Below are 12,483 nucleotides of genomic sequence, written 5' to 3'. Positions count from 1 at the left end.
GTTGCTTTATTGGGGTGCCACTTCTCTACGACTGCCTATGTTTTTGATCACATGCTGAGCAAATCCTTGATTTCAGCTGTGGGTATGGTACCTGCACCTCTCTCTTCCTCCCCTGAAGAAATTTCTTGGGCTACTTTCTTCTGCTGCTGCTGGTTGAGGTGCTGAAGCTCTTCCGTTGTCAGCTCTGTCTTGTGATCATCCACTAACTTGTTGACATCCTCTTCGCTGACTTCCAAACCCATGGACTTGCTCAGAGATACGATCTCGGGAACAACAGGTGGTTCTTCAAAGCCTTCAATGTTCCTTTCACAACACATTCTGGCCAGAGGTTTTTCCAGGCAGAGACCAATGTTCTCAATGACACTTCCCTCCATGCTTTCTCAATGATTCTTAGGCAATGGAGGATATTGTAGTGATCCTTCCAGAACTCTCGCAGAGTCAGTTCCGTTTCATTTGTAACATCAAAACATCTCTGTAACATAGCCTTGGTGTATAAGAGGAAGGGGGCAAAAATTTGATTTTGATGAAGCCCACCAAATTATCCTCCAGCCCTGGTGGATGTGCAGGAGCATTGTTGAGGACAAGGAGAGCTTTGATCGGGAGGTTTATCTCCTGCAGATAAGCCTTTACACGAGGAGCAAACTCCTCGTGTATCCACTCGGTGAAGAACTGCCTGGTAACCCATGCTTTCACATTCGATCTCCACATAACATTAAGTTTGCTTTTAATGATGATGTTATTCTTAAAGACCCGTGGGTTTTCTGAATGGTATACAAGGAGAGGTTTGATCTTGCAGTCCCCACTAGCATTACAACACACCAAAAGAGTAAGGCGGTCTTTCATTGGCTTTTGGCTGGGTACAGACTTTTCTTCCTTTTGAGATGCATGTTCACCTGGGCATCTTTTTCCAAAAGAGGCCAGTTTCGTCACAATTGAACACTTGGTTCGAAACATAGCCCTCACTGATCATAAACTCCTTTACAAACTCTTCAGCTGCTTCAACATTAGAACTGGCTGCCTCCCCATGCATAACAACGCTATGGATCCCAGTCCTTTTCTTAAAGCTCCTGAACCACCTAAACTCCTCCTTTTCATCAGTAGTATCAGGCAGGCCTTTCACTAGATCTTCATGATGAACTTTGGCTTTCTCACAAATGATTGTCTCTGAAATCACATAACCAGCAAGCAGTCTTTCATTAATCCAAATTGAGAGCAGTTTTTCCATTTCTTCCATACTTTTTGATCTCTAGAGATCAGTGTAGTAACCCCTTTGGCCACATTAGCTGCTTTGATAGCTTCTTTATTTTTCAAAATTGTATACACAGTCGATTTAGGCATCCCAAACATAGCAGCAAAATCAACCACACGCGTACCGCTTTCATGCTCAGCAATAAGTTCTTTCTTAACTTCAATTGTAGCTCTAACAGCTTTCCTCTTGCTTTTATTTTCCGCTGGACACATGGCTAATATAGGTGGCCTGAGGGCTCTGCAGGAACAAGATCAGATCCACATGGCAGAAACAGCAAAATCAGTTCCCCTGGCAGAGGCAGACCAGGTCCCCCTGGAAGAGGCAGCAAGATTGGCTCGGTGGCAGAAACAACAAGACCAGGTCCCCCTGGAAGAGGCAGCAAGACTGGCTCGGTGGCAGAAACAACAAGACCAGGTCCCCCTGGAAGAGGCAGCAAGATTGGCTCGGTGGCAGAAACAACAAGACCCGAGCATACAGGAATTGCAACCATTGCTCAGCCAAGAGCTTTCCTCCCAGGTGGAAATAGAAGCTGTGTTAAAGGTGAAGCTTTGGGCTGAGCAACGCGGGTTCGGATTCCAAAGCAGCATTCAGATTCCGAGACAAAATTTACTGAAAAAAAAAAGTTCGGATTCCAAAACGTTCGAGTTTTGGGGTGTTCGGATTCTGAGGTACCACTGTATACAGAATTATGAATTTTTTAAAATTAAAATACCTTGTGCTGGATTGTCTGCACTTCAGCACAGAATTTAAAAATTGCTCTGCAAGACTCTGAGAAGTAAGCCTTTTTCAGAGGGAATGATATGTTGTTCCTGAGTACTCTTTCAATATTTGAGGGTTTTTTTGGGGAGAGGGTTGTGACATCATGAAATAGCCTCTCAGTAGTGGCTGAGAGGCAGAAACAGGAACAGAATTAAAGCCAGCGTGGGAAAAGTATAGCGTGGGAAGCTGTGAGAGGCAAGAACAGCTGGAAGTCTGTAGTACAGGAAGTAAATTGAGGCCCAGGAGGCTAATCTAGACTGCCTAGCTGTCTGTTTCAGAGATAAGTTGAGACTCATGCTGTAGACTGGTAGCAACCTTTATAAATGGAAAACCAAAATTAAAAAAAAAAAAAATCCATGTCGGTAGTATGAACAAGTGTTAATAGTTTTAAAACATTCCCCAAGTAATTAGTTCTCATGTTCTATGAAGACAGTGACTCAGGGAAATGAAACCCCTTGTATTATTTAAATAAGAATGAGCCACACAGAACATTCTGCAAAAGATGATGAAATTCCCTCACCGTTGCTGTTCAAATTTCAAACTGTCAAAACATAAATATATATTAAGCTTCATAAAACCACCAAATCCGCAAAAGAAAAGACAAAGAAATTCAAAAAAATTCAATTCTGGAGAAGTTAAACCAATAATTAAATAATCAAACAAGTTTTGATGAGCCGGATAAACTGTTGTTTTTCTTGATAGATTTCCAAGTGATGTTTCAGGACTATGTATGGTTTTAATTTGTACACTTGTTGAAAGATTAAAAATGAATAAAGATATATATATATATATATTAAAAAAAAAATCCCATTAACTACTTAGGACCTGATTCTCTAAAAGTGCGTCCCGATTTTAGGCAGCTGTAGGCGTCCTACAGCTGTCTAATCAGCCAATAGGGATGCACGTTTAAAAAAAAAAAAATGCTCCCCAGGCAGGCCGCCTATATTGAAGGCGAGGCCCGCAAGACACCTAGGCCCTGATTCTGAATAGGACGCCCGGGTGAGGCGTCCTATTCAGAATCGGCCTAAACTAAACCCCGATTCTGTAACCGGCGTCCATGTTACAGACACGGGTTAGAGAAACGGGTTAGATTAGACACGGCCCGCTACACTTGGCCCGCCCCTTCCCGGCCCATCCCGCCGAAGCCTAAGGCCTGATTGGCCCAGGCTCTAGAAGCCTGGACCAATCAGGCCTTAGGCATAGCGGGTCCGCCCATCCCCACTAAGTCTAAGGTCTGATTGGCCAATCAGGCCTTAGATTAAGTGGGGATGGGCGGACCCGCTATGCCTAAGGCCTGATTGGTCCAGGCTTCTAGAGCCTGGGCCAATCAGGCCTTAGGCTTCGGCGGGATGGGCCGGGAAGGGGCGGGCCCGCTTCATTTTGACGAGGCGTGCTTGCCGGCTCAAGACGTGCAAGACCCATCTAAGAACAGGTTTGGTGGAGTGGAGGTTTGGGGGGTGCGTCTTCGGGCAGGAGGGATTGGGCACCCTCCTGCCAGCTATCGATATTGTCGGGGGGGGAGATCGGTAATGTCGGGGGGGGCGGTCGGTAGTGTTGGGGGGGCAGTCGGTAGTGTCGGGGGGGGGTGCGTCTTCGGGCAGAGGGTTTGGGCACCCTCCTGGTCAGGGGGCCGCGGCCCGCTATACTTATAGTGCCAGAGAGATCCCTTGCCGCGATAAGTATAGCGGCCGCGTCTACTTACAATGTAGGCCAGCATTTTGCTGGCTTACATTTTAAGCTTCTCCTCTACTAGGGAGACGCGTAGGGCCGCCTAGGTTCAGCCTAAGGTCCTTAGACGAGCTTAGGCATCTTGCGGGTCTCCCTAGGCTCCCGGAGGCGCCTTCAGGCTTGCCTGGGGAGCATTTAAAAAAAAAAAAAAACGTGCATCCCGATTGGCTGATTAGACAGCTGTAGGACACCTACAGCTGCCTAAAATCGGGATGCACTTTGGAGAATCAGGGCCTTAGTGCCCATCAGTTCTAGATATGCGCACTGAAAGCACTAAATCTCATTCCGTTCTTTAATTTTCTCTTCTACAAGTTTAAAGTTGTATTTTTTTTAATAACAAAATGTTTATAGCAGTGAACTGTTAAGGAGTTTGCTATTAATCTTTAGTGTCTTCTCTTTAGCTATTCAATTTAATTCAGGTCATTAAAGATTTCATAAAAGTCTTTGATCCTGCTGGAAAAATCATTGGGCTGGTGGATGATGAGCTGGTGAGTCTGAACATGTAATTACATGGTATTAAGCTTCATGCACGTTTAATCTCCTTTTGCGTCTTCCTCATATACTGTATGATGTATATTGCAGTAATTTAAATGTTGCTTTTTCTGTTCCTTAACATGGGCTAACTTTAATGAGTAGAGTTGCATGGGGACAGAAATGTCACCTATACCCACTTGTACCCATTAAGATTCCATTATCCCCCAATCCCATCAACCTACTGCAGTTTTCTGGATACTGTTTAGAGAATGACATGGTGATTGTTACCCGCGGCTAGCGACAGGTAACCCGCCGAAACAGGGAAAGAATAAATAGTGGTCGCTGCGGGGCGGGGACAAGGCTATTCGCCGCCCCGTGGAGCGGTGAATGGACTTTTCTCCGCAGTGAGGCAATGAAGGATTGCGCGGTCCAGCAGCCCCCACCCGCCTAATTGTAGCGTTCCACCATCTCCCTCCCTCCACCTCACCTTAGATGCAGAGTTTGCCGGCTTTCTTTTTCACCCAGCCGCACGCTTTCAAAGAGCTGCACACGCGCGGCTGCTCAAGTTATTCAATCTTCTCCTCTGCTGCAACTTCCTGTTTCCGGTTGCGTCAGAGGAGAAGATTGAACAACAGAGCAGCCGCGCGTGCGGCTGGGCAAAAAAGAAAGCCGGAAAATTCGGCATCTAAGGTGAGGTGGAGGGAGGGAGTTGACTGAACGCTGCAATCGGGCGGGATAGGGGCTGCTGGACTGCGCGATCGTGCGTGTTCCTGGCTCACACTAGGAAGGAGGGAGTGGGAAGGAAAGGGATTCTGGGCCAAGAGGATGAAAAGGGAGAGAAAGAAACCCACAGGAGGAAAGAAAGGGGAGGGCAGGCAGGTGAGCCAGATGCTGGAAGCAGGGGGGGGGGAGAAGAAAGAGGGAAAGAAGCTAGATGGGCTTGCAGAGAAGAGACACATTGGTGTGGAAGAGGAAGACAGGGGAAATCTGGACACAGGAAGGTAACAGAAACGGAGGGGAAATTATGTGCATGGGGGCATAAGGACAGAGACATAAAGGGGACATACATGCCATGGGGATGGTATATGAACACAGGGGGGGGGTCATATTAGAAATGGGGAGATATTAAAAATGGGGAAAATAGGAACACAGAAGCGAGATTGTTTGGGGACCGAGCTCACAGGCTCCAGCGGTTTGCACAAATTACATTGTAACATGTCACAAAAGTAAGAGGGAGGGAGGTAGATAGGCCGCACGAGAGAAGCTGAAGGGTGGTAGAAAGGAACAGATGGTGAAGGAGGGAGGGAAGGGTGGTGGTGGTGGAAAGGAAATAGAACAGACATTGAAGGAGGGTGGAGAGGAACAGACCCTGAAGGGAAATGTGGAAGACAGAGTGGGGTGAAGATACTGGAAGGGAAGACAGATGGCAGACTATGGGGAAGCGGAGGGAAGAAGATGGGTGCCAGACCAATTGGGCGGGGGGGGGGGGTGTGACGGGAGAGGCACAGTAACAGAGCAAATGGAAGACGCAGAGAGAAGACACACAGTGGATGGAAGGAATTGAATGAGAAGATGAGGAAAGCAGAAACCAGACAACAAAGGTAGAAAAAAATATTCTATTTATTTTTCATTTTCTTTTTGCTTTAGGATAAAGTAGTATATTAATTGTGTTGATAAAAATTTATAAACAAAGCCCTGCCAGCTGAACATCTCTTTCTCTAGTTCAGCAGCCAGAACTTTGATTTATAAGGAAGGAATAAGCTAAGTATTGCAGTACTGAGGCTTATATGGATGCTGCGGGGATGGTGAGGTTTTGAACCATATTTTAATTTGAAGTTATTTTGCTTGTAATGTGTATATCTGTTAAAAAAAACAACCCCCCCCAAAAAAAAAAAAAAAAAAAAATCTGACCTACAACATGAATGTTTTGATAAAGCAGTATTTTTTTTTCTTGTTCAGCCTCTGATATTGGATTCTCTCCCATCTCCATTTCTTGAAGAAATTAAAGGCATTGCTGCTGTCTCTGAAACCCCTCTTGGTAATATATAAAAAAAAAAAAATATATATATATATATATATATTTCTAGTAGCTTTCTCCCAAGGAGCACATTCTATGTTATCTGTATCTTTGGAATAAAGGATGGGAATTGTATAGGTCAGAGGATGATCACTGGGCTTTGTTTACATCACGGGTTCAAACCTAACTGCAGTTGTCATTGGCTGAAAGCCATTACCATCCAAAAGTCATGCAGTGGCATTTATGATGTGAATTGGTGATGTCCGATGGCATAGCACAGGGGGCCTCATCTTGTTTAATGACTGAAGAGATCTCCTGAGCAGACTTAAATTAGGTGCACTTCTGCATCGATGCAGCTGGCAGCGTGTTACTGACTTGAGCGCTGCTTTAGCATTAGAGGTGGGACTTGCACAGAAGACCTCTTCGGCTAATTTATTTATTTATTTTAAAAAATTTATAGACCGCTTAAGTCTAAATGGTTTACATAAGAACATACATAATGTTAAACAGATGATATATAGCTCAGATTTATAACAATAGTAATGCTTTGCATTTCTCATTAACATGATTTTATAAAGTTGCTATACCCTTTCTTTACATTTCTCATAATCTTAATACAAGATAGCCATATCAATGTCCTCCCATCGTATATTACATGAAAGCTTCCACAAATAATTGAGGTTTTTTTAACAGTTTCTTAAAGGTCAAGCGATCCATACATAAGTCTCAAGGTTTTGGGAAGAGAGTTCCAAAGTTTTACTCCAGCCATGGACGCTCTAGAATCTTACATAATGAATTCTATCCTCCTTATGGTTTCATCCCTCCCTCAGACCTCAGCTTTCTACCTTGTTGATAGATTTTCCAGAGATTTTGAAAATACAATGGGACAAACCAATATAAAGCTTGGTGCACAGTCGAAAGCACTTTGTAATATATTCGGTGTTGTACTGAGAAGTATAATTGTTTCAAAACTGGAGTGATATGTGGGGCTTGGCATCCTTGCCAGCAAAGGTATGCTTTTAATGTGGTGGGAGGGAGAGAATATCTTGCTTCCTTAGTCCACCTTTGGAGCTCCCCTTGGACTTCTGGCTATACCCCCTGGTGCTATCCACTTGCTGGTGGGAAGATGTTTACATCAGAGACCAGTGATGTGTGTGGAGATGGTCTGAGCATTTATGCTCTACCAAGACAATACCTGAGGCTTTTCTTCTGTTGAGATAGTGCTCTCAAATTAGTAAGTGGAGCATCTATATTTATTTTTACATCAGAGACCCACCTCTCCAGTTCATCATTGAGAGTCAAATTAGCAAAGCTACCAGCACTTGGCGTGCTCCCTCTGGAGCAGGGTGGTGCGGGGAAGCATGCTCAGCCACTATCAAGATTTTCCTTGTACTATAAGAGAAATGAGTTGTTGATGTGTCTTCATTGAGCACTGAATTTTACTAGAGTTAAAATAAGCTTGTCAATGTTTTGAACTATTAGGGACACATGCAACAAGAATGGAGTGCCAGATTATGAACAATTCCTTTTTTATTCCATATACATTTGGTATTTTCAGGATTGTAGGCTAATATATGCCGCAAGTAAGTTTTCATTCCTCTAAATCGGTCCTGAAGTACCCCCCTTGCCTGTCAGGTTTTCAGGCTTTCCACAATGAATATGCATGAAAAGATTTGCATACAGTGGAGGTAGTGTATGCAAATCAATCTCATGCATGTTCATTGTAGATAGCCTGAAAACCTGACTGACAAGGGGGTACTCCAGGAACAACTTGGAGGAACATTGTTCCAAATCATGGGTGTCCAACTTCGTCCAGGTGGGTTTTCAGGATTTCCTCTGATTAATATATGAGATCTATTTATATGCATTGCCTTCATTGTGTGCAAATAGATCTCATGCATAGTCATTGTTGAAATCCTGGAAACCCAACCTGGTGAGGGTCAAGGTTTGACACCTTTGCAAGTATAAACATTCTGTTCAATTACTAATAGTAAATCCTTAAATATTTGCTAGGGAGGAACCATAAGAAAATTCTTGCAAGCCCACATACAACAGCTGCTTTGCTCTAGACTGCTTGTTCTTTAGGCCATAGTAGAGAATGACACGGTGGCTGTTACCCGCCGAAACGGTGAGAGAAAAAAAAGTTGTCGCTGGGGGTACGGGACAAGGCCATTCACCACCCTGTGGAGCAGTGAATGATCTTGTCTCTGCAGTTAAGGGAGGGAACGTGTGCGGTCACCGATCGGGCATCTCCCTCCCTCCCCCTTACTTTACCTTACAGTGGTGAATTTTATTTATTTATTTTTTTTCTTCCAGCTGCCCGAGCCGGCTTTCATCAAGTTGCATGTGGCTGCTGAAACTTCTCCTCTGACGCAACCGGAAATGGGAAGTTGTGTCAGAAGAGAAGTTTCAGCAGCCACACACGACTTGATGAAAGCCGGCTCGGGCAGCTGGAAGATAAAAAAAGAAAATTGCCATGGTAAGGGGAGGGGGGGGGAGGGAGGGATACTACTGAAAGACATCTAGTAATCCGTGCAGGCTTTCCTGTGCAGATTTCACCACTTTTCTATAGCACCCGACTGTCCATCCTAGTCCCAATGTAATAAATAAACTCCCAAGACTCGTCAAAATATCAGAATCAATTGTGACTGAAGTGCAAAGTGCTCACAAAACTTTCATACTAAAATTGACGTCAATTTTAGTATGAAAGTTTTGTGAGCACTTTGCACTTTACAATTCAATCACAATTGATTCTGATATTTTGATGAGTCTTGGGAGTTTATTACATTCACATATTTGTTTGTTGTTTTTTCACTTTTTATTTTCCTTTCTCCCCGGTGTGATTGTTTGACCTTGATTTAAATGAGATTAGAATTAGATTGTTCACACTTAACAGGACTAAATGATGTATGGGGCAGTTCTCATTTAGACTTATGTCTGGTGCTGGTCATCTACGAGTTACTGCCCGAGCTCATAATCTTTCATTTGTATTCCAAGAGCTCATACTGATGTCCATTTATTAAAAGCATTTTTGATATACAGTACTACCCTGAGATTCACGGGGGTTCTATTCTAGGAACCCCCGCGAATCATTGAAAAAACATGAATATGGTTTTTCATGGGGGAGCCTTAAGAGGACAACGGGAGAGGGCAGCCGGAGCTCCACAAGTGCAGGAAATCACTCGCGGTACGCTCCGGCCGTCTCTTCCTGCACTGTCGGGCCTTATCCAATAAGCTGCATGTCAAAGCATGGATGGGGAGGGAGATATGAAAGGAGAGAGATGCCAGGGAATCAGGGAAGGAAACAGATGCCAGACCATGGGATGGGAAGGAAAGGAGAAGAGAGAGATGCCAGACCATAGGGGAGGGGGTGGTGACAGAGAAAAATGGAGAGGTGGCAGAGCTGAAATGAATCATGAACAAAGGAGAGAAGGGGCACAAGATAAACAGTTTATGGAAGGAGCATAGAAAGAAGGAAGATGCCATATGGAATGGGGAGAGGGCGGACAGTGGATGGCAGGGGCAGAGAGGGCAGACATGGAAGGGACTGATGCTGCATGGAAGACAGAGGAGAGATGCTGGCTAGAAAGAAGTGATTGAAGACAAGATGAGTAAAGCAGAAATGACAAAAGATAGAAAATTTTTTCAATAAATATTATTATTATTATGATATCTGTTTTTATTTAATGTTAGTAGCTAATTTAAACCAACTCCTAAAAATATGGTTCTTGAAAAGAAATTTGGCTCTCAAAAAATCTTAATCGTTGTACTGCTGATCTTTGGCTCTTTTGACTAATGAGTTTGCCTACCAATTGTCTATGGGTACACTTCTTGCCTTGGAGTGCGAGAGGTCCTGGATTCAAATTCTAGATGAGCCTGTTGCTTTGTGATGCAGCTACAAAGTGGCAGAGGGGTAAACCAGGGTACTATGCAAGATTGTGGCGGTATAGAAGAATAAAGTTGTTGTTGTTATTATTATTACTAGTCAGACTCTTAAGGGATCTTGCCAGATATGTGACTTGGAGTGGCTACTGTTTGGAAATTAGGATACTGGGCTTGATTGACCTATACCAGTATGGCAACTTTTATGTTCTTATGCTCTGGGATCCTCCTAAGCTGTTATGTCATGGGCTATATTTCTAGCCTGTCTTTCCTAGGTCTAATGTGCTAACTGAAAATCCAATGTCCAGAAATTGTATTTAAGGCTCCCTTTTACTAAACCGCGCTAGCGGATTTTAGCTTCCGGGAGCTGTGCTGAATTCTGCGCGTTGCTCCCAACGCTCATAGAGCTCCTATAAGCGTCAGGAGAAGCGTGGGGCATTCAGCGTGGCTCCCAATGTTAAAAACCGCTAGCGTGGTTTAGTAAAAGGGGGCCTAAAGGCGGCGATATAACAATATTTTGAACAGTAAATTAACTCAAGTCATTTGAAAACACAATGGTATTTTTTCTATTGCAGATCTGGCTTAAGGCCTACGGGAGCAAAGCTCCTTTTATTTGAACACAGGAGGGGGATCATTTTTTATTTAAAAATTTCTTACATTCGTTGTGTTTGAGAGGAAGCGGCTTAGGTCCGGTTCATTCTGACTGCATTGCCCCTGCTCACTTCCGTCACTCTTCTGGTTCCAGGTTGTATGGAGGAGGTGTTTAAAGTGATCCTCATGCAGTTCTGGTTGGCGGCCGATTTGGTTTGGAATCTTCTGCTGCTGAATAGTCTTTATCCCAGGACAAGCAGGCAGCCTATTCTCATATATGGGTGACATCATCGACGGAGCCCAGATGCAGACTTGCTTGAAGAAACTCGAAGTTTTTGAGTCGACCACACCGCGCGAGTGCCTTCCCGCCCAGCGTAGGGCGCTTCTCAGTTTTCCGTGGAGCCGAGAAGTCTGTCTTTGACTCTCTGTGTTTAACTTCATTACTTTGTGCCTTCTCTGAACTGCGGTTTGTATTTTTTTTCTCACAAATTGCTGTCCTTATTTTATTTCTTTCATTTTTAGTCTTAAAAAAAAAAATTTTTTTTTCATCTTCCGTCCGTTTGCCGGGACAGGCCGCAGCCCGAGGGCTTCGATCTTGCAGCAGCTATTTTTTACTTCTATGTCCCGGCCTGTCCCGTGCTTCAAGAAGTGTAGCAAGTGCCAGTGTGTGATTTCTCTTACGGACCCACACCATGGCTGCCTCAAGTGCCTTGGGCCGAAACATCATCCGAAGTCGTGCCTGCGCTGTGCTACACTTCAACCTCGAGCCTTTAACCACCGTCGTATTTTGGTGGACAAGCTTTTCGGGATGGATTCTTCTTCTGATCCATCGACTTCAAAGGCAACCTCGGCCTCGACTCCTACCGAGGTCCCTCCTGCTTCTACTGCTTCCACCTCGAGCCTCATCAGACCTTCGTCGTTTGCAGCGGCTCTTTCTTCGACATCTGCTGTATCTTCCTCTGTTTCCTCAGGTCAGATAGCTCAGCAGACAGTTCCAGCAGTAGTGATTAAAGTGCCTAAGACTTCCAAGTCGAAGCACACTCACACTGCCTCGGGGGAACCTCCAGCCAAAGCAGGTGGTCCCGGTTTCAGACGCAGATCCATCCTTGCCGGCTTCTTTGGAGAAGCAATTCATTCAGTTCCTTACTAATATGGGACCAAAGCTTCTTTCTCTTATCCAGCCTGGGCATTCAGCAGATTCCCACGAGGTCGAGCCGCTTCCTTTGCCTCAGTCTGAGCTTACACACTCTTTGCAGGGAGCAGAGTCTCTGCGAGTATCTGGTCTGGCATCTAAGCACGTGAAGCAAGGAGCAGAATCTTTGTAAGTGCCTCGACAGGAATCCTCACACACTATACAAGGAGCAGAGTCTTTGGGAGTGCATCAAGGTTCCTCCATCAAGCCTCTGGAGCTTCAATCTACAGCCTCCAGTCCTATCCATTCTTTGATAGCATTGGCTACTTCTGTCTCCGAGGCGAAGTCTCCTCTATCTTCGAGATCTGCTTCCAGGCACAGTTATCACTGACGATCGAGGCCTTCATCGAGGCATAGTTCTTCTTCTAAAGAATGACCTTCTTCAACTAAGCCTTGATCTACCCCTACTTCGACTAGACCACCGACTCCTCGTTCGAGGTAGAGAATGACACTGTGACAAAATTCATCACCGTTTCCGTCCCCGCGGATAACCGCGGGAAACCATCTTCATGTCATTCTTTAAGGAGAGAGGGAAGAATCTGAGTATAATTGGGCACAACCGCTGACCCACAGGCTTTGCTTTGAAGAATG

General features: G+C 44.6%; 1 protein-coding gene across 1 annotated transcript in view; it reads left to right on the top strand.

Annotated features, from left to right (window-relative positions):
• Window positions 1–12,483, top strand: part of ASAH1 (N-acylsphingosine amidohydrolase 1) — a 121,524-nt gene that overhangs the window by 21,524 nt on the left and 87,517 nt on the right. The window contains exons 4-5 of the mRNA XM_033943982.1: window positions 4,138–4,224; window positions 6,170–6,248. Coding sequence (XP_033799873.1) covers window positions 4,138–4,224; window positions 6,170–6,248 — 166 coding nt within the window. The remainder of the gene's footprint in view (window positions 1–4,137; window positions 4,225–6,169; window positions 6,249–12,483) is intronic.

This window comes from Geotrypetes seraphini, chromosome 1, assembly GCF_902459505.1.
Source record: "Geotrypetes seraphini chromosome 1, aGeoSer1.1, whole genome shotgun sequence".
NCBI lineage: Eukaryota > Metazoa > Chordata > Amphibia > Gymnophiona > Dermophiidae > Geotrypetes > Geotrypetes seraphini.
The sequence above is the reverse complement of the archived record's forward strand: the minus strand, read 5'-3'. Positions and strand labels throughout refer to the sequence as shown.